Source organism: Fusarium solani, assembly GCF_023522795.1.
Source record: "Fusarium solani strain SB1 chromosome Unknown bctg00000003_1, whole genome shotgun sequence".
Lineage (NCBI taxonomy): Eukaryota > Fungi > Ascomycota > Sordariomycetes > Hypocreales > Nectriaceae > Fusarium > Fusarium solani.
In genome coordinates, this window is record NW_027072154.1 from 4,571,426 (window position 1) to 4,593,931 (window position 22,506).

Below are 22,506 nucleotides of genomic sequence, written 5' to 3' on the forward strand. Positions count from 1 at the left end.
TCATCACCTCCATAGGCAATCTCTCCGAGCAGCAACCTTAGCCACAACAAAGGCTACGTCCACGGGCCAGGACGACTTCACCTGTGGCCCGGATAAGCCATGCTCGGCGATTAGCCTTTGCCCGTCTGATAATATCAACCGGACAAGGTCGATGGACTCAGTAGAGAGTTCGGGCACATATCCGGCAGCACGGGAAGATAAGGCTCAGGCGACGCCATCATACGGGGGCATCATGGTGTTTCAAGAAATCACAATTGATGTTGAGGAAGGAAATTCCAGGGGAGAGACAGACCCTAGATCTGACGGCTCCGACACCGTCACGATCGAACCAACCAACTCGAAAACATCGCCTGCAGCAGGGATCGAACTACAGTCAATGGGCCATATCGGACCCAACAGGCACGCGGGCTCAAAAGTACAGCTATCCATTGACATTGCGGCGCGTACGGGATCTATAGGCCCTGCATCCTCTTTTGTGGATATTCTATTTGCCGAGACTGTTGAGAGCTGGTAGGAAACGATGAGAAACGATTAGTTGCCGCGTTGGCACACTGAGAGTGTGATGTATGTGCGTGATTATCTGGATAGTTATGCATGAATATGTTGTATGAATATGTATTTTGCTAGACAAGTTGAATATAATATGAATATAAGAAAATCAGTGTGAATATTCATATAGCCATGTATGCCCACTTGGCAGAAACACAATGCTCTAAGCAGCTCATTGTGAATGGTCGGCCATTTCTAATGCTGGGAGGCGAACTGCAGAATTCATCGCTGTCATCTGCAGAGTATATGGATTCAGTATGGCAGAAACTGGTGGATGGGAATTACAACACAATCCTCGGTGCCGTCACTTGGGAAACGGTCGAGCGTAGGGAAGGCCATTTAGATTTCAGCGAACTTGACAAGATTATTTTGGGGGCTCGAAGTCACGGGCTTCATCTCATTTTTTTTGTGGTTTGGTTCTTTCAAAAACGGTAGGTCTCGGGGTCTGGTATAGGTGGAAAGACTACTCATCCATCTCAGGCATGTCCACTTACGCGCCGTCGTAGGTAAAGACTAACCCGACTCGATTTCCTCGAGCCAAGCTCCGAAAGGCGGGTGGCGTCAGTCAGGCCGCCGACGTCTTGTCCATCTTCCATTCCAACGCTGTGGAGGCGGATGCTAGGGCGTTTGGCGCACTGATGGCTCACATCAAGGAAATCGACGAGAAACATCCTACTGTTCTTATGGTCCAGGTAGAGAATGAAGTGGGACTGTTGGGCGACTCTCGAGATGGAAATGCGTTGGCCGAGGCGGTATTCGCCGAACCCGTGCCAGAGGACTTGGTCAGCTTTCTTACCGAAGAATAGGAAAACTTGCACGCCGACCTCAAGGCGAATATCCCTTCTTTCAGACCCCACATCAAACCCAACGGCACTGCTCACAGCTCCCGCGGCAATTGGGAAACGGTCTTTGGGAAAGGCCCGAGAACCGATGAGATATTTATGGTGTATCACTACGCGCGATTCATCAATCGCGTCGCGAAGGCAGGAAAAAAAGAGTATCCTCTGCCGCTCTTCACAAATGTCTGGATGAACTACGTGGGCGACGACGCAGGCAACGACTTTCCCACTGTAGCTGGCGGTGGAGGCCATCCAGACGACTATCCATCTAGTGGCGCGACAAGCAACGTGTCAACCTAGCACCGATACACAAATGCAGACATTGAAATAAAAGATCAATGTGTCGATTGTCTTATTCACCCCCCATATCTAAGGAGCGACTAAGGTTGGCCTCTTATACTTGTGTTCAATCTGTTGATCTTATAGGCAGCAGGCTGCTGCCTGATGTTAGTTGAGGTCGTTCACATTGATCGTGACCTTGTTCACGATGATCGTCATCCTTGCCTAATCTTGACAGGTTTCCTCCAACAGCAAGTGAAGGTCTCCGGAGCTTGACACAACGTGCTCGACATCTGGCAGCGGTTTGCGACTAGCCTCGATTTCATTTCCCCGGACATCTATCTCACCAACTACGCCACCACGTGCTCCAAATATCAGCACCGCAACCAGCCCCTTTTCATCCCTAAACAGCGACGTAATGCTTACAGAGCTCAAAGGGCGTGGGTTACCATTGGATCCTACGCTGCCCTGGGGACGTCCCCTTTTAGAGTTAATCCGGTCGATCCGGTCGACAGCGCCTTCACAAAGTCATATGGCGTCTTGTCTTCAGTGTCTAATATCATTCTCCAAGCTCAAACACAACCCGGTTCCATGAAGGGATTTTTCTTTAATAAAGTCCCCGACTCTGGACCCGACACGGCCAAGCCAATCGTGCACCACTTTGGGGATTATGAATTTACTATTCAACGAGTGTACGTCTTTGGCAAACCTGGTCCGGCAGAAGGCATTGTGATTCATCAATCGGGTGGCAAATTCCTCCTGATCGGCTGCGGGTTCTCGGTCATGGCCCGCGCGCTGAGGAGAAATGCAACGCTGACTGGGATCCTGCATTTCGAAAAGACACCGGAGGGGTGCAGTAAAGGAGAGCTGCGCACGTTGAGGGCGCTCAACGGCGACGAGACGAGGAGTGGCGCATGTGCTGTGATGCCGAACAGCGATCCGGACTACGGCGGTTTCCCTATCAGCGTCACCATCCCGGCAGGGACGATGATAGCGGAGCTGGAGGTTTATCACTTGGATGACGGGGAGTAGCCTGTTAGTTAGATCCGATTTCCCCACAACACGTTTTCTCTTCTCCGGTTTCTCGGCCGCCTCATCTAGCTTGGCAGGGGTTTCCAGTAGCCTTGGTGCCTTGCTACCCACTGTGCCATCGATTGTGATAGGATAGGGCCTGGACTCTGATCTTTTGGTCGGCCGTATGGCAAAGTTATCTTCGTGTCGTGGGAGCCACGCCGCGCCATCCTGCCCCGGTCCTGCGGCAGCAAAAAAACACGTTATCCTGAATCTCGCCTTTTTTTTTTCTTTTTTCAGCTTTTCCCGCGGAAGTCTAAGTTTGAAGGTGGGGGCGCCAAGTCCCGAAATCAGCATGTCCCTGTCGGCCGACTTTGCTAGGTGAGGCTAGTTTCAAGATTAACATTCTCCTGGCTCAAGGCCCAGGAGATAAGAAGCGGGCGTAAGCTGGATGAAAATCACCCCCGTCAAGCGGGTGAAAGAAAACAGGGCCTGTCTACACACACACTTTTCTATGTGACGAGCGGCCTTGTAATCTTTCACCCGCGGTGCCCTTTCCCAAGCCGCAGGTGTTTTGGGCCTGCGCTCGTAAATCGATAACTCGGACGCGTACCCTTGAGCCGCTTTGCGACTGGTCCAATAGCCAGGAGGCGTCGAGGCTCGACTGATAACGAGGTATGGGCAGGGAAAATGTGGCGTTTTGCCAGAGTTCAAATATCCAGGCAATGTCCTGTTGCGTCAGAGGCCGTGGCGAAAGCTATCTGATGCCTCTCGTTGACCATGGCCATACCGGTATTCGCCAATGTTGATCGGCGTACAGCGCTGGCTGTGCCGACGGATAGGAGCCAAGCATGGACTCAGAATGTTGCGATACTCGCCGTGTCGTTACTGTCTTTGCTTGGCGCAGGGTGGATGATACTCAGTTTCTTCGTACGATGGCCCGTCATGCTTACGCACGTCATGCTGACCCGGTCCTCAGTGCTTCCAAAGTCTAAGATCATTTCGTCACCAGCTTATCCTGTGAGTTGACTGCCCGCCTCTGCACGATGAGATAGTAACAATAGGTAGTGGATTAGCGCTTAGCGACTTTCTGATGGCTGCCAACTTTGTCTTGTCCACCACTTCAAACATCGCTGGGAGAGATATTGCTGCGCCAGAGCAGGCCGCCCTGTGCTCCTTCAATGGGTTCATGACCCAGGTATTTGTCGTCCAGACCGACTACTGGGTATTGTTAATATCCCTCTGCACCTACTTCATTCTCGCAGGCTACAAGACACCCTCGTCCTGGGTACAGGATAACCGCCTGATACTCGCAGCTCTGCCATGGGTCTTGTCTGTCTCCTGGGCGGGCATAGGGCTGGGAACAGCGGGCTATGGCAACATTGGTGCCTGTACGCACTCACTCCGACATTTCCATCAACACTTACTGATCATTGAGTAGGGTGCTGGTTCACATCCGACGAGATTCGCCTGCTAGTTAACTTTATTCCGCGGTGGGCGATCATCGTTGCGATACTGTTCATGTATAGCCACCTTTACTACATGCTTCATCGTGCACACAGGCGCATGCTGTCGTTGAGATACTTCTCATCAGATGGTGTATCGAGGCAACGCAATACAGAAGGGATTCAACAGCCTCAAGAACAGCCTGGGCCTTCGGCGAATCGACAGCCGTTGTCGAATCTTGCCAAGTCAGAAGAGATGAGCAACAAGATGAAAAATGTACGTGATGGTTGTGACCCATTTTCAAGACGTTACTAATTTGATGCCAGCTTGCACGGCGTATGCTCCTATATCCTCTGGCGTACATGCTTGTTTGGTCATTGCCAACAGCTATTCGAATTTACCAGTCGACACGTGGTGTTCCTGCTCCCTTTGCTCTACAGACAGTCGATAAGGTGAGACACTAAGACTCTTCACAATATCCAAAGTGCTTGTGATTGTTAACATTCGCAACATAGGCATGCATCGTCCTTCAGGGTTTCATCGATGCTGTCATTTACGGCGTCAACGAGTCATCTCTAGCTCACTGGCGCAATTTAATATTCCACAAACCAGATGAGGAGATTGAGGAGATAGAATTAGGATCCAACAACTACGGGTTCCATAGCAGAACGGGTTTAAATTCAAAGACTTCGCAGCAGATCGAAGTGCGGAGTAACTCATTGTCGACTCTTGACACGGACCAGTTCGATGGAGCTCCAAGGCAGCCGGGAGACCAGGGACATGATGGCGGGGGGGCTTCAGCTAACCCAAGTCAGGCTACGCGAGGATCTCAGTAGACTCGAGTTGTATAGAGGTTGTATAATAGTAGACTTAATATCACGCCTGTGACAACAATCGTTCCGAATATAGGCCAACTGTTAATCATGTTCTATGATACTACATAATGCTTGTTCGACCGTCTTACGCACCAACGTATGTCCATCTCAGATCTTCAGTCTTCGCAGAATCTCCACTGATTGTAATGACATGCTTCTCCCCTGGAATTAGATCCACTCCATTATCACTCAGATTCAAGCCCTCCCACTCTTCCAACATGAAGCTTTTGACAGGAAGATCCGCCGACACCGTGGCCTGATCTTTGGCTGGGGAGAGTTCGACCCGGACATTGCGATTAGAAAAGTCTAGGTACCCGAAGGGCCGCGGCCAATCCGTGTCAGTCGCCACAACCTGTCCGTCGACAGCAACTATCGCGTGGATGATGAATGGATCCTGCTTCTCCCAGCTCAGATCTCCGGATGTCTTGACGCGCTGGTCCCGAATTACCTCTGTCGTGCCGTTGGGTTTCGCCAGCGTCTTGATAGCGATGGCCTCGCTGACAGCTTCGCCAGAGCGAATAGAAATGAACTTGACCGCTACGTCAACGTCAACCTCCTCCTGATAGCTGCTTGCGATCCACACATCGTACTCACACGTGAACGCCAGAGTTGGATCGTTATGAGTCAGAGCAGCGGATAGTATACGATACATTCATTGGACACTTCCAATGCGGCAGCGAGGAGCAGATTCTACTCCATGTTGACGGTGGTGGCGGGACAGGCAAGTCCTATCTGATCAAAGTCCTGTCTTCGCATCGTCAGAGGCTCGCTAGTAACCGGCCCAGTCCAATCTGGAGAGCTACACCCACGGGTGTTACAATCAACCAAATAATGGGGACAACATTATACTCTCTCCTCCGGCTACCTATGGATAGGGCTTTTACAGACCTATCCTCAGCAGATGCTAACACTATTCAGAAGAAGCTACGGGACGTTAGGTATCTTGTGAGTAATGAGAAAAGTATACTAGGTCTACGTCAGCTTTCATGGATCGACAAACGCCTCCGCCAAGTCTTTCCTGCCAGAGCAGCCGAATTCTTTAGCGGCATAAGCATCATCCTCGTTGGTGACTTCTTCCAGCTCCCGCCGATTACGAACAAGCCCCATCTGTCATTATGATGGTGATGGATACGTATACCGGGCCATCATATTTAACCACGGATGATAGGCGCGAGGTAATACCCATACTCCCCGTCAAGCGAGACTGCTTTCTTAGGACATCCGCGTATACACGAAAGCAGTTCCCACTTATAGCATCATATGCCATTACGGTTCATAAGTCACAGAGCATCTCAGTGGACAAGATGGTGACAGATCTATCTGAGCGGGACTTCCCGACAGGGCTCAGCTATATTGCGGTCTCCAGGGTCAAGATATTAGACAGGTTAATAATCGATACCCTATTTAAACGGGCATCTCTCCATTATGAGAAGCTACCTGATGGCAGCAACGTTCCATCATATTATTTACGCTTAAGGCTCTATAAGTTCTAACAGATTAGCAGGTGTTTTAATAAAAGTCCGCGCCCAGGACCGGCGCAAGCAATAGCAACTTAACCGGCTACTATTCTAACCTATTTTTCTTAATAACGTCGCCATAGTACACAGAGAGGGCGAAAAAAGGTCACGGTTATGTACGCACTGCTCCGTGGAGCGCCAGCGCACAGTCAGAGTTATTAGCATGAAATATCATGTCATAGAGATATATCCTTCGGACTGCATTACACCCTCCCCACTATCGGCGAGGGTGTCAGCATATTTTAGGTAAAGTCTGCTGCCAGAGCTGAGACTTCTATGTGTTTCATCCTTCGGATAGTCTCTATCCGGCTCAGATAACCCCGATCCGTGTGACACTCTTGAATGAGCGACCTGATCTTGACAAAAGCACATTTGTAGCCTCTGTTTGCAAACACAAAGAGGTGAAGCAAAGGAGATATTTCGGGTTTCTGGTCTAAGACGTTACTTCTTACTTGCTCGGCATCTTTATTAGGCCTTGTTTAATGTAAAGTGGAGGATTCACCAATGTTTGATGAACTGTATCGACTATCTATGCAACGGCGTGTTATACAATCTGAAATAGAATTGGTGTCATTCATGGAGCGTTCATCTAGTGGATATAGTCCTCTGATCTATGCAACCTCCCAAAAAGACTTGCCAGCGACTCCTCCGGGGTCCAAACTCCCCACGTCGTCATATCCATTCTCTGACCGAAGGTGCCCACTCATCCAGAAACGCTTTTGCGCAGGACGCTGCCGTTGCTACTGCATACCGCTGGAATTCCTTTGTCTTGTTACTGTCGGCATAGTCACAAGCACCCCCGATGGCATCCCAAACAGAGCGCTGCAGCTAGCAGCGACATAGATCAAGCCTCACTTATCGGCAATCTTTAATTAGAGCCTTAATCTCGGCTACTATCTTAGGGAATTAATAATAGTTATGCTAAGGGAGTAAGGAAAAGATAACTATACTATCCCGGGTTCTTACTAGCTAATTAGGCTATTAAATACTATAGGTAAGATTATAGATGCTATAATAGTATACCGCCTAAGCTATATAGTAGAGATATTAACTTATTACCTTTGACTTATATAGGAGGTAAGAAGTTAAGATCTACTAAGTATACTATATATTATATTATAAATAAGATTTATAAAGTATAAAATAGAGGTTAAAGGTAAGGAATTAGCTTATTCTTACTTAATATCTTAGGTACCTTTAATAATATATTATATTAGTAGCTCTTATATAACCTATAAAAGAGAAAGATTAATAAAAAGATAGCTAAGTAGATATTAAGCCTCTTATAAGATTAATATACTAAGATCTTTATTAATAGGTTTAAACCTAAGTTATATAAAGTATATATAGAAATTATATAAGGCTTATTACTCTTATTAATTTTTTATATTTATTATAATATAAACTTAATAAAAAACTATAACTTAGTAAATAATATTATAGCTATTAGGTTTTATTAATAATAAAGTAATCCTAATATAAGAGATATAATTATAAAAATATATAATAAGCTATAATAAGTACTTTAAATAATTTAGTAATAAGTAAAAACTTATATATTAGTTTTTTTACTTTATAAATTTTCATAAATATATTTTACTAAGGCTTATATACGAATATATACTTAATAAGTATTATAAATAGCCTAGGATAAGATCTTAGTAAAGCTAACTTATAAATTCCTAGGTCTTATTATAGACTTAGCGCTATAATAAAAGCTATATAGATTAAATATAATAAAAGATAACTAAGATAATCTTAGCCCTTAGTAGTCTAAGTAACTTAACTTAAGGCCTTATCTTATAAGATATAAAGAAGATTTACTAAGAGATAATAATATTATAGATTATATATATATACTTAGCCTAGTTAAACTTAAATTAAAAAATATAAAATATACTATACCTAGAAAAGATACTAGCATAGCTATAAAGTCTATAGGCGAGGGCCACTAGGGTAATATTTAGCGCCTAGAAAGCTATATTAGCCCTAGCTTTTTTTCTTTTTCCTCCTCGGCGGCAGCGGCCACCGCCGCCTCTCCCTCTTTAAGATATTAATTTCTTTCTCTTTAAATGCTTAATACTAATAGGACTATGTTTTATACCGGGCTAGTGCTAAATCTACTATAAAAGAATACCTAACTAGGCTATAACTTATATCTTAAAGCCTATATTAGTATAATATAATAGCCTAGTCCTATGTGATTAGTCCTATAACTATTATGCATTATAAGGGAATTACTTTCTTTTTATTAAAGGCTAGCTATATTAAAGCCTTAAGCTTTAATCTTATTATATAATATATTATTTTTTTTATTAAGTTATTATATTATATTTATATTTTATATTAATTTTAAAGGGTTTATATATATATATTCTTAGAAATAAAATAATAAAAAAGCTCCTTAAAATTAAAGAGTTTTAATTATATTCTCTAAGGTTAAAAACCTTATATTAAAGGGCTTCTTAAAGCGCTTTTATAAATTAATACTTATAATTAAGCTAAATAATAATAACCTTATTATTATTATAAAAAATACTTTTAAGGATATTAAAGAATTTATAAAATAAATTTAATTATATATAAAATAATTTAAAAAACTAAAAGTATTATAAAAATAAAAAGTTAAAATATATATTAATATTAAAAGACTTTATAAAAATAAAATTAAATTAAAAACTTATTAATATATAAATAATTTATTTTTAAGTAAAAAAAGAATTTATAATTTAAAACCTTATAAAGCTTATATTATTTAATATATTTTTTAAATAAAAATATTTAATTATATATTTTATATTAAGTCTTTATAAAAGGTTAATAAAAATATAAAAAGAATTATAAAAAGATTTTTTGAATTTTTAATAATATAAGTTAAATGAAATTAAATAAACTAAGATTAATATTATAATAAATTATTTTTAAATATAAAAGAAATTATTAAAAAAATTAAAAAAGATTTAAAATATAAATTTTAAATTTAATTAAAATTTTAATTAATTAAAAGCTTATATTAATAAAATAACTTAAGAATATTAAATAATAAATAATAATTCTTTTAAGGTTTTTATTAATATTTTAATTTCTTAAAATAAAAACTTTAATAAAATAAAATATATAAAAGTTTTTATTTTATATATAAATTCTTTTTTTTAAATTATATAATTATATATTTATTTAAAATTTTTAATAATTATAAAGCTATTATTATCTTAATTATATAATTTTAAGAGTTTATAAAAAATAAAAAAAAATAAAAAAATAAAAACTTAATTAAAATTATATTTTTAAAAAATAATAAATATAATTTAGAGAAATTTATATTTATATTTTTATAATTTTATAAAATATTATAATAAGTATTTATTATATTAAGATTAAAATAAAGTATTAAGAATTTTATAATTTTTAAAATAAAAGAAATTATAATATATAATAAGTATTATAATAATAAATACTTAAAATAAAAATATAATAAGCTTTTAAGGTCTTAAATTAATATTTATTAAGAAAAATAAATATATAAAGTAATTTAATTATTAATTTAAATCTTTTAACTTATAATTAAAAGTATTTATAATATAATAATAGCTATATATAAATAGTATTTTATTAAAACTAAGGCTATCTTAAATATTATAATAATTATATAAGTTTAAAGAGGAAATAAATAAATTATATTAATTTATATTTATAAAAGAAATATTAATATTATTTTAAATATATTATAAGTTATAGTTAATAATATACTTAAAAGTATTAAATATAACTTAGTTATATTAATAACTTAGGTAATTAATATATAAGAAAATATAATATATATATTTTATATATTAATATACTTAATAAGTAAAATAATTAAATAAATAAAATAATTAAAAATCCTAGCTCTTAAGATAAAAATTATAATAAAAATATTATTAATTATTTAATTAATTAAAACTACTTATTATATTTTTCTCTAGATATCTTAATTATTACTTAATAAGTCTTTATATTATACCTAGGCTTATTATAAATACTATAGCGCTAAATGCCTAGTTATATTAACCTTCCTTAATTATTACTCCTTAATAATTCTATTATTACCTATATATTTATATCTATTTAATTAATTATTAACCTTCTTTTCTTTATTATTATTACTTCTCTTTTTTATAATCTTATCCTTTTTGCCCTTTAGTATTAACTTAGTATTTTATTTACCTCTTAAAGGTCTTTAACCTTAGCCCTTAATAATATAATTTTATATATATTTCTCTTTATTACCTTTATAAGAGACTTTATAGCCTCTCTAATTAACTCTAGGGAATTATTATAATACCTTTTAATTTATCTTTTAAGGTATTTAAACTAAGATCTAGCCTTAAATATAATCTTTAAGGTCCTTAAGACCTAAGGAGTAAATAATTTAATGCCCTTCTTAATAGGCATTAAAGTTTATAGCTATATATTAAGCTTTAAGATTATAGCTTCTAGGTTAAAGGGAATAAGGCTAATTCTTTTAAAAGCCCCCTTAATATTTCTTTTTATTATAATAGCCTTATATATTATATAAAAGGCTAAAAAAAACTTAGTTTTTAAAATATAGGTTATAAAATATTTAATTAAATACTTTATTTCTTAATTATAAGCTTTCTTTAAAAGCATAAAGTACTTAATATTAAGGGGCTAAAATAAATAAAAGAAATAAGGTAATATATAAAATTAAATAATTTTATTTTTCTTATAATATCTTTTAAAGTTAATTAATTAATAACTTTTATAGCTATTAAGAATTAAAAAATAATAAAAATTAATTAATTAATTAATTATATATTAATTAAAATATTTAAGCTATTAGAGATTAATCTTATTATTAATTTAGCTATTTTAAGTTATTATAATAATTTAATTACTTAAGAGGTTAGTTTCTTAGTATTAATTAATAAAGTAATATTAACTTATATTAATAATAAATAATTAAATTACTTAGCCTTTTATATTAATTACTTAAATAATTATAATTTATTCTTAGTTTCTAGGCTATATTAATTTTAGCTTTAAATACCTTTTTAAGTTTATAATAATTATTTTATTTATAATTATACCTATAAGAAAGCTAATCTTATTAAAGTTATAAATATTATTTAATTAAATATTATATTTTATAATTATATTTACTATAAGTTAAAATTAATTATAAATAATAATTAAATCTTTATATTTAGCTCTTTAATAATTATATTTTTAAAAAAAATATATCTTAAGGTCTAAATATTACTTAATAAAATTTAAGGCTTAATATATACTAATTAGTAATATATTATAATTAATAAGTAATTAATAAATTATTTTTTTTATATTATAAAGCTAAGGGGGAAATCCTTATAAATCTAAGTTAAAAATAAAATAAAAAAAGATCTCTTTTTTAAATTAAATAGCTTATATAATTTAAGAATAATATTAGCTTAGGCTTAAATGCCTTAATTATAGTTAAAGAGAGTATTATAATTAACTTTATAGATTCTTATAGCTCGCTAGAGACTTAAGTTTAAGGTATTTTAATAAGCCTAAAGGGCAAGAAGAATTTTAGCCTCTTTATTTCTTTTTAATATATTAAGTAATTAAGAATTAATTAATTAAATAATAATAATATAAGTTAAGAGATTTTTAATTATCTTATTTATCTAATTATCTTACTTATTAAGTATATTAAGTAAATTACTTAGACTTAAATAAATAAATTATAATTACTTATTATTTTTATAATAAATAATATATATTAACTTATATATTTAAAAATAAGATATTAAATATTATTATTAATTAATAAGTATTATAAGATAATATAAAATATATAATTAAGACTTAATTAAATTATAATATAATAAGTATTTTTTTAAATTCTTATATATAATTTATATTTTTTTAATACTTTTATAAATAATATTAATATTTTATATTATTAAAGAGGCTTATTATTTAAATAAATAAGAAATTATTATTAAAGAGCTATTTATTTTTTATTAAGAGGCTTTATAAAAGGTATAATAATATTTAAATAGGTTATTTTCTTAGTTAATATTATCTTATAAGTATAAGTAGTAATTAATATTATAAAAAATAAAAATAATATATAAGAGTGTAATTTCTTTATATAAGCTTAAGTAATTAAAATAATAAAAGTCCTTACTTATAAAAAAACTTAAATTAAAATATATATTAATATCTTAGATTTAAGTTTTATTAATAATATAATTGTTTTTTTAATATTATTAATATAAATTCTTTAAAAGGTATTATATATTAATAAGATATTTTAATTATTTTTATATATTTCTTAAGTTAAAGTAATTTTTCTATTTAATAAAATATATTATTTTATTACTAATTTTATTTATATTAAAAATAATTTTTATAATATATATTTTAAATTTATTTATTTTTATATTAATCTTATTATTTTTACTTAAATTATATAATATATTAATTTAAGTAATAAAATATAAAAAAATAAATAAAGCTTAACCTTAAATAATAACTTTAATTTATAATTATATTATATTATTATTAAAATTATTATTAAAATTACTATTATTTATATATTTATATAAGCTTAGATATATATAATATATATTTAATTAAATAAGTTTAATTAATTAAACTTATAAACTTTTATTTATTAATAAGTCTAATACTAATATTTTTTAAGTTTATAAAACTTTAATATTAATTATAATAATTAATCCCTTTAAGTAAATAAATAATATTATTAACTTTATATTTTAATATTATTCTTAGACTTTATTTTATATAAAAAAAAAATTAAAATATCTTAGGTACTATCTTAATAATTTTAATAATAAAAGCTTTATATTTAAAGCCTAAGGTCTTAATAGGCTTAAAATAATAAGATTTATCTATTTACTTATTAATAGCTTTAATAATATATTAAAATTAGCTCTATTTATAATAAAGAGGTTATATCTTAATTAATTAAAGAGTTTAAAATCTAAGCCCTTTATATAATAAGACTCTGTTTTAATATTAATCTTTTAATTATTTTTATAATTCTTAATTACTTAGAAAAGCTAAAATAATAAAATATTATATTTATATTATTTTTATTAAAAAAGATTTAATTATAATTAATAATAATTAATTAATTAATTAATTTATAATTAGCTAATTAATTAATAATATATTAATAATAATATTATAATAATTATTTTTTATAAAGACCTTTAATTAAATAATTAAAATAATATAGCTAATACCTATTAATATAACTATTAATATAATTAAAATAATCTTATTAAGGCGATTTATAAGCTTTATAAGGGTATTAAAAATACTTATAATAAGCTATAAAAAATCATATTAAATAAAGCCCTTTAAAGTTTTTAATTAAATATAAAGCTTAATTAATTAATATAAATTAAATATATAATCTTTAATTATAATATTTTTTTCTTAATCTCTTTTTACTTAGTTATAATATTAATAAAAGGTTTAATTTTATTAAAGAAAAGCTTTTTTTATTAAAGGCTTTAAAAAAAAAGATAAAAAAAAAGAAAGATCTTATTAATAAAGATATTATATTCCTTAAGGACTTTTAAGATAATAACTAATATAAAGTATAACTTATAACTCTTATTATTAATATTAATATCTTTTATAATATTAAATAAAAAGATTAAAAAGTCTTATAGCCAACTAGGATTTAGCTATATAGCTATAAGTATAATTATATTAAGAAATAAAAGTTATTAGTATTATAGGTTTATTTAAAAAGATTAATTCTTAGTATTAATATTAGAGTTTTATAAACCTTAGTAGTAAATAAAGGTTTATAGGTTTAATTAATTAACCCTATTTAGTTATATATATAATATATATATCTTAGCTTATATAAATATTAAGTTAGGGCTCAGGCGAGCCTATTAGTTATATACTTAATTATATAATTACTTAATTAAAAGAGGTATCTTTTACTATAGCTCTTAGCTAAGTATCTATTTTATCTTAACCTTCTAATTTACCTCTTTTTAATTACTTATTAAGTAGCCCTTATAGCCTTAATTAGCTATAAATAATCTATATATTATATTATTATTCCTCTATTATTAAAATAATACTCTTATATAAAATAAATCTCTAATTAGTTAAATAAGAAATAACCTAGCCTAATTAAAAATAGCCTCCTTATTTTAGCTAATTAGAAAGGCACTTCTAAGCTACCCTAATAAGCTATAAACCTATATAATTTCCCTCCCTTAATTAAAGCTCTTACTATTAGTTATATTAATTAGTATAAAAGCCCTAAGCTTTATAATTATTTAATAAATTAATGCCTTAATTAGCTAGCTAAATTAGCTATATAATTAATTAAGGTAATTATATTATAACTTCTCGCGGTAGCTATAAGTAAACTTATTATATTAAACTTTCTTTTATTATTAGACCTTACCTTGCGATAAGACCTTTAACCTTTAATCTTTAGGCTTCTTTAATTATAGCCTTATAAGTATTTTTATTAAGAAGTTACTTAATAAATTAATTACTTAATTAGCTAAGAGACTTATAATTAAAATTAACCTTTAAGGCTATAAAGTAACCTTCTTATCTAGAGCCTTATTATAATAATTAGCTTCTTCTTTAATAGCTTTTTCTTTCTTACTTAATAGCCCCTTTTATTAGGTTATAAATTCCTTCTTTTTTTAACTTTTTTCTTTTAGCTATAGCTAATACCTTAAAAAAGCCTTTTTTATTATTAATTAATTAATAAATTAATTAATTAATTAGCTAAGAAAAAGCTATTATAGCTAATTAATAAGCTTAAGCTATTACCTTTACTATAAGGCCTAACTTCCTTAATAATAGCTATAAATAAAAGCTACTTTTAACTTAGCTAAAGCTTTTATTAGCTAATTAGCTTCTTCCTTTTTAATAACTTTAATAGCTATAGCTAACCTTTCTTCTTTCTATAGCTATAAGTACCGCAATAAATTATCTTTTCTTATAGCTAGCCTCTATAAAAGCTATTAGGTTACTTTTTAGCTTAATTAATTAATTAATTAGGGGAATTATAGTTAAAATTAACCCTTATAGCTAAGCTATAACTTTAGCTTATTAGTCTTTTTTTTCCTTTAGTAAGTAAGTTAATTATAACTAACTTTAATAATTAACTTTAATAACTAACTTTATAGCTAAGCTTTAAACCTTTTATTAAAGGTAGCTATAAAAGCCCTTGCCTTATAATTAATTAATAGGTTAAGAGATTAAATAACTAAGAAATTATTATTATAATTTATCTTTAAAGCTAAGGCTAGCTAGGTAGCTTAAAAAGAGAGCTATAGTAAATAATACTAATTAGTATAAAGGCTAAAGGTACCTTAGTTAATTAGGCTTATAAAGAAGCTTAGTTATTAAAGTTACTTAATAACTTAATTAATAAATTAACTAAGAAATTATTATTAAAATTAACCCTTAGAGCTATACTAAGACCTTTTTCCTTTATTATAATAAAAAGCTATAAAGACTAACTTATTAAAGATAAAAGAGCTTCTAGCTATTACTAGCTTAATTAATTAGCTAGCTAGGAAATTGCTGCTATAGCTAATCTTTATAGCTAGCTAGTAATTTACTTTTTTTTATTTTTTTAAAGCTTTTTTTTTTTTTCTTTAATTTAATTACCTTTAGTAAATATCTAAAGCTATAAGTAATTTTCTTTTTTAGCTAAATTGCCTCTTTTAAGTAGCTTTAAGAGCTATAATTAATATATATATAAGAGAGAGCCTAGCTATAAGCTTCTAAGCCTAGCTATAACCTTATAAGCTAAATAGACTTTAAAGGCTAATAATAAGAGAAATAAAATAACTTTAAAGAGATTAATTAATAAATTAATTAATTAGCTAATTAGGTAAATTATATATATTATTAAGCTTTTAAGCTAAGCTATAACCTTATAAGCTAAAGGCTTTAAAGGCTAATAATAAAAAAAGTAAAATTATATTTTTTAAAAGCTTTAAGAGCCTTAGTTAGCTCGGTTAATAATTAGATAAATTAATTAATTAGCTAAGGGATTTATATATATTAGTAAGCTTCTAAGCTAAGCTATAACCTTATAAGCTAAGTATATATTAAAGACTAATAATAAGGGAGGTAAAGTTATATTTTTTAAAGCCTTAAGAGCCTTAAGAGCCTAGCTAATTAAGTTACTTAATAGATTAATTAATTAAATAGCCTAGTAAATTAGGTATATAACTAAACCTCTGAGCTAAGCTATAACCTTATGAGAAGGCTAATAGCTAGGGAGGTAAAAGTAGCTACTTTTAAGGGGTTTAAGAGCTTTACTTAGTTAGATTACTTAATAGATTAATTAATTAATTAGCCTAGTAAATTAAGTATATAGCTAAATTTCTAAGCTTAGCTATAACCTTATAAGCTAAATAGGCTTTAAAGGTTAATAATAAGAGAGATAAAGTAATATTTTTAAAGCTTTAAGAGCTCTAGCTAGTTAAATTAATTAATTAATTAATTAATTAGCTAGCTAGGTAATTTATATATATAGCTAAGCTTTTAAGCTAAGCTATAACCTTATAAGCTAGATAGTTATAAGGCTAATAATAAGAGAGGTAAAAGCTAGGTTTTTTAAAGCTTTAAGAGCTTTATTTAGCTAGGTTACTTAATAAACTAATTAATTAATTAGCCTAGGGTTTTATATATATAGCTAAGCTATTAAGTTATATTATAACTTACCTTTTAGGCCTTTAAGACTAACTTTAAGATTAAGCTTTAAGGCTATTTATAATTAGCTTTCTAGGGCTATGATTTTTTAACCCCCGTGGGGTGGGGGGGTTATTTTTTAGGTTATTTAGTAAGCTAATTAGGCTAATTAGAAGGCTCTAAGCCCGCTTTTTTTATTTTTCTATAGCCCTTAGCGCTTAAGGGTAAGTAGCGGCTATAGGGAGAGGTATAAGTTAGGGCTTAGGCGAGCCTATTAGTTATATGCTTAATTATATAACTACTTAATTAAAAGAGGTATCTTTTGCTATAGCTCTTAGCTAGGTATTTTTCTTATCTTAACCTTTTAATTTACCTTTTTTTAATTACTTATTAAGTAGCCCTTATAGCCTTAATTAGCTATAAGTGGTTTATATATTATATTATTATTTCTTTATTATTAAAATATATAAATAATAGTAATTTTAATAGTAATTTTAATAATAACTCTTAATAATTATTATATTAATTTTTAAGTCTTTTTAATTTATATTTTATATATTTAATTTTATAAAAATATTTAATAAATAGCTAAGCTTATTTTTAATTAAAAGATTAATATAAATTTATAAATCTTAGTTTTTTATTTTTATTTTACAAATATTAAATTAAGTAACTTAATTAATATTAAAGGCTAATTTTATATTTATATTTATTATTATTACTTAAAAAGTAATTAATAAGTATTTTTTAATTTAATTTTTTAATTAATAATAATTAATTAATAATAATTAATTAATATATTAAACTCTTAATTTTTAATTATTTAAGCTTATTTTTAAACTTATATATATATTACTTATATTATTATTTTTATAAGAATTTCTTTTCTTCTTTTTAAGATATAATATATCCTTCTTAATTAAGCCTAGTTAGCTTATTATTTAGAGATTACTTAGCCCGCTATTAAAGGCACGTAACTACCCTTAGAGCTATTCTATAAGGCCTAATCTAATAATTACAAATCACGACATTGCACAAGCGGCAGCCATACCAAGTCTGCTTGCGAAGCTAAGCTAAGTAACTTAAATGATGGACACACTGCTCCTTGGCTGCTCGATCTGTATCTTCGTTGCCTTGGATCCCCGTGTGTATGCCAGGACTCATCTGATTTCGATGCCTAGACGACGAATGTTATGTACCCGGATCAAAGTAATCCCGTATCCTTCGCCTTGTCTTGCCGTTATCCGGTTTCATATCTGGCCTGTCGCATAGGTAATCCTAACGACGTGAACTTAAATAGCTATGCCCGAACACATGGCTGTTCGAGTTCTTTTGTTCTTTAGATAATTCTTATCAATCGACTGGTGCCACTAATGATCCCTGCAGAACCAATTGTCTGGCATATCGCTATCACGGGTGGCCCCACTCTTAACTGCATCCCATCCAACTCAATACAAATTTCAACCCGATTGTCATACTATAATTCTGGTTCTTTCATCCTGATAACCGATAATATTCTAATGTCTTTATAGTTGTCTACCTAAATATCTATATTTTAGGTCTTTTATGGGTTTTCCTACCTACGAGTTTACCCCGCTGCCGTGGCCACCGGTTTACCCCCCTGTCATTTTAGCGCCAGTTTGATTTATATGGGGTTTTCTACGAGGCAGCCCGGTACCCTCGTAGCTGGTTTGTTGGAAGGCTCCTTTGCGCAAAGCGCGACCGGTTTGCCTCTCATGTAATACCTAGGGCAGAAATGTAAAGGCGATGATTGGTCCAAAACCCGAAACGGGGCCCGTTTTGATCCATTATACGGATACGGACTTGAGGAGTGATACCGGAAGTTCGGCACAGAGCTTATCTGCATTCGCTATCGCACCTTCCTAATCAAGTAGGCGAGTTGCGGAGGTTGTGGGATCATTTTAGCCTTTTGCCTTTCTCTCACGTTTGGATAGGACGTAATTTGCTGCCAGCATTCCCATATCAAGGCAGAAAAAAAAAAGGCCAACGACTAGAATTAAATACTTTGCCGTTTCAACGCGTAGCAAATAAAGGCAAAAGCTAGGGTTTGGTTATCATTTTCAATAGCTGTAAACATTGCGACCTGCGGAGTTCAGACTGGAAAGCTTATCTACCGGTAGTGGGTGTTTGATAACCCCTGTTCCACTCCGTTGGCTTTACTGCTTTAACCAAACATGTTTGGGTCGCTGAAATCCGGCGCCAAGATACTCTGGGATATTCCCCGTTGTGGAACGGTATGGCACGGGGCGGAGGAACGGCGCCAATCAGATGTCCTTGGGCAAGCCAGGGAGGTCAAGCGAGCAATCCCTGTCCCGAGATAGGGCATCGCCGCTGTACAAAAAGAGGTCATTCATAGCAGACGGTCTGATGCCCTCCGTGTGATGGTCAGGCTGTAGCCAACATCTTGTTCCATCGTCATGATTGGCACAAGTAAACTAGCTTCAATCACACCAGTCTTGCGTCAGGTGGTCTTACAGAAAGTCTTCTGACGTCGACAAGAACAGGAGGGAGGGAAAGCAGCTTTGAATTACACTAGCCTCCTCACCGATAGTGCCAAAAACATAGCAGCGGAGCAAAGCCTTTCTGATTTGTTTATCCCATGCACCTTCGATGAGTGACGTCTCCCAAGGGGCCGACCCCAAACTATCGGGATGCTAGCTCCCACTACCCGGTGCATTGGTCGAGACCAGCCTCGACCCTGACCGGGATACCGGGTATGTATCCTCATTTAAAAGGAGCCCCGACGGGCGAGGAACCACACCGTTAGCGCCCAGGAAAGCTTGTCTAAAGCTTGTCTAGCGCGGTGGTGTGCTTGAATCCTACGTAGTATAAAGACATCGCGCATCCCTGCCATACTGTGCCTCCCTTTTTCTGGAAGATCATCGAGAGATCATTCTTAACAGTCTCTCCTCTTCCCCCGCCTTGAATCGGACGCCCTCAGGCTAACAAAAGCTCGTCCACCATGTCTTTACCGTCTCCCACAAAGGATCTCGAGAACCAAACCACGGTTAAACCGCAGTCTCACGATGAGGAAGAGGGCACCACCCATCCGGAGGGTCACCTCAAGCGTGACCTGCGCAGTCGACACATGCAGATGATTGCCATCGGTGGTGCTATCGGTGCTGGTCTCTTTGTCGGCTCTGGTAGTGCTCTTCACAAAGGTGGTCCTGCGTCTCTGGTCATTGGTGAGCAATTTGATTATTTGGAATTCAAGAAAACAAAAGCTGACCATTATAGGCTGTAAGAATTCTTCCCATTACGCTCGATTTCAAGACGATAATTGACGAACATAATATCACAGATCTCATCATCGGCATCATGTTGCTGATCACCAATATGGCTCTGGCGGAAATGGCCGTTCTGTATCCCGTCAATGGTGCCTTCTACACTTACATTGTCCGCTTTGTTGATCAATCTTGGGGCTTCGCCTGCGGTTGGGAGTACGCTCTATCCTGGCTCACCGTTCTTCCCTTTGAGCTGATCGCGGCATCAAAAACGATTGAGTTTTGGCGCACTGATATCCATATGGTTCGTCTCCCTTGGCTTCAATCTTGGCTCCTTCACTGCCCCAGCAACAAGACCTGAGATCTAACATACAATCAACAGGCCGTGTGGGTCACTGTCTTCCTTGTGGCTCTCACCATTGTGCAAGTCTTCGGTGTCCGTGGCTATGGCGAAGGTAAGCATTGCTATTCAGCCTCTCGTGAACCTGACACTAATCAGTCGTAGTCGAGTTTGTTCTTTCTATTATCAAGATCTGCGCTTGCCTGGGTTTCATCATCCTCGGTATCATCATCAACTGCGGTGGTGTCGGCGATCAGGGTTACCTTGGCACCAAGTACTGGTACGACCCTGGTGCCTTTACTAATTTCAAAGGGTTCTGCGCCGTCTTCGTTGTTGCGGGCGAGTTCTTCCCATCCTGTTTGCGTATTTTTCTCTCTGGCTAACTTATTACATAGCTTTCGCCTTCGGCGGTACTGAGATGGTTGGTCTCGCTGCTGCTGAGTCTGCTAACCCCCGGAAGTCTATTCCCACTGCTTCTAAGCAGGTCTTCTGGCGTATCGCCCTCTTCTACGTTATCAACCTCTTCATCGTCGGTATCATTCTCCGAAGGGATGATGAGCGTCTTCTCGGTGCATCTGGTGCTGATACAAAGGCTTCGCCTTTCGTCTTGGCTATTCAGGATGCCAGCATCAAGGTCCTTCCGTCTATCTTCAACGCCGTTATCACTATATCCGTCTTGTCTGTTGCCAACTCGTGCACTTTCGGGTCCACTCGAACGATGCAGGCTATGGCGACTCGCGGTCATGCCCCTAAATTCCTGAACTATATTGATAGCAAGGGCCGCCCTCTCTGGTGCGTGATCATTCAACTTGCTTTTGGTCTCTTGGCCTACGTCGGCGAGTCTCCAAAAGGTGGTCAAATCTTTGACTGGCTTCTCGCCCTTTCCGGTCTCGCATTCCTTTTCGTGTGGGGCAGCATTTGCCTTGCCCACGCCCGTATGCGCGCTGGTTTCAAGGCCCAGGGCATCAACTTGGGGCTTGTCCCCTATAAGTCTCCGTTCGGTGTGGTGGGCAGTTACATCGGCCTTGGTCTGAACGTTCTTGCTCTTATCGCCACCTTCTACTCTGCCCTTTTTGTAAGTCTCAATCATTGGACTAATTTTAAACTGTACTAACAAGAAGGTTAAGGCTCCTGATGGCTCCCCACCAACCGCTGAGGCCTTCTTCATGTCCTTCCTCGCCGGTCCCGTCATTCTCGCCCTGTACCTTGGTTGGAAGGTTTACTCTCGTGACTGGAAGTTGTATGTCAGGGCCAGTGAGATGGATCTTCACACCGGAATTGTTTTGCTTGAAGAGGAGGAGCCTGAGGAGGAGAAGACGTGGGCTTCTCTACCCAAGCGCATTGTGCGTGCGGTTATCTAAAACACTGCAAATGCAGGGAAACGAAAGCTAGGGGAGTTGATCGCTATATTTGTTGCTTGACGCATTGGTAAGACGAAGTAGGGCTAAGATATTCTAGTTAATTTATTGATATTATCCTATAAGCTGAATGCAAACTAGGGTGTTACACTTTGTCGTTTTAGGATAGACATAACGATTCTAAAAATGCTGCCCTAACGTCTAACCCCCCATAACTGACCACCTATTTTCCACCTTATAATACTATTAAACTATATCTTTAAACCACGATTTCTTAATTAATATTAAAGCTATTACTAAGCTAACTTTTATATTATTTTTACTATACCTAAATAAA

General features: G+C 34.0%; 4 protein-coding genes across 4 annotated transcripts; 3 read left to right on the forward strand and 1 right to left on the reverse strand.

Annotated features, from left to right (window-relative positions):
* Positions 1-232: 232 nt before the first annotated feature.
* MRS44_007043 (uncharacterized protein) lies at positions 233-2,699 on the forward strand (the record flags this gene model as incomplete). Its single annotated transcript, XM_065621973.1, has 5 exons — positions 233-510; positions 663-960; positions 1,056-1,331; positions 1,380-1,619; positions 1,968-2,699. The coding sequence occupies 5 exons, from the start codon at positions 233-235 to the stop codon at positions 2,697-2,699; spliced, it is 1,824 nt and encodes a 607-aa protein (XP_065478045.1).
* Positions 2,700-3,458: 759 nt separating this feature from the next.
* On the forward strand, positions 3,459-4,960 carry MRS44_007044 (uncharacterized protein; the record flags this gene model as incomplete). Its single annotated transcript, XM_065621974.1, has 6 exons — positions 3,459-3,608; positions 3,658-3,698; positions 3,747-4,069; positions 4,120-4,400; positions 4,451-4,576; positions 4,640-4,960. The coding sequence occupies 6 exons, from the start codon at positions 3,459-3,461 to the stop codon at positions 4,958-4,960; spliced, it is 1,242 nt and encodes a 413-aa protein (XP_065478046.1).
* A 124-nt stretch (positions 4,961-5,084) lies between these two features.
* On the reverse strand, positions 5,085-5,651 carry MRS44_007045 (uncharacterized protein; the record flags this gene model as incomplete). Its single annotated transcript, XM_065621975.1, has 1 exon — positions 5,085-5,651. The coding sequence occupies one exon, from the start codon at positions 5,649-5,651 to the stop codon at positions 5,085-5,087; it is 567 nt and encodes a 188-aa protein (XP_065478047.1).
* A 14,558-nt stretch (positions 5,652-20,209) lies between these two features.
* Positions 20,210-22,172, forward strand: MRS44_007046 (uncharacterized protein; the record flags this gene model as incomplete). The annotated part of the gene is made up of 6 exons (XM_065621976.1): positions 20,210-20,425; positions 20,485-20,775; positions 20,854-20,926; positions 20,977-21,168; positions 21,207-21,886; positions 21,930-22,172. 6 exons carry the CDS (start codon positions 20,210-20,212, stop codon positions 22,170-22,172), a joined length of 1,695 nt encoding a protein of 564 aa, XP_065478048.1.
* Between the last annotated feature and the right edge of the window lie 334 nt (positions 22,173-22,506).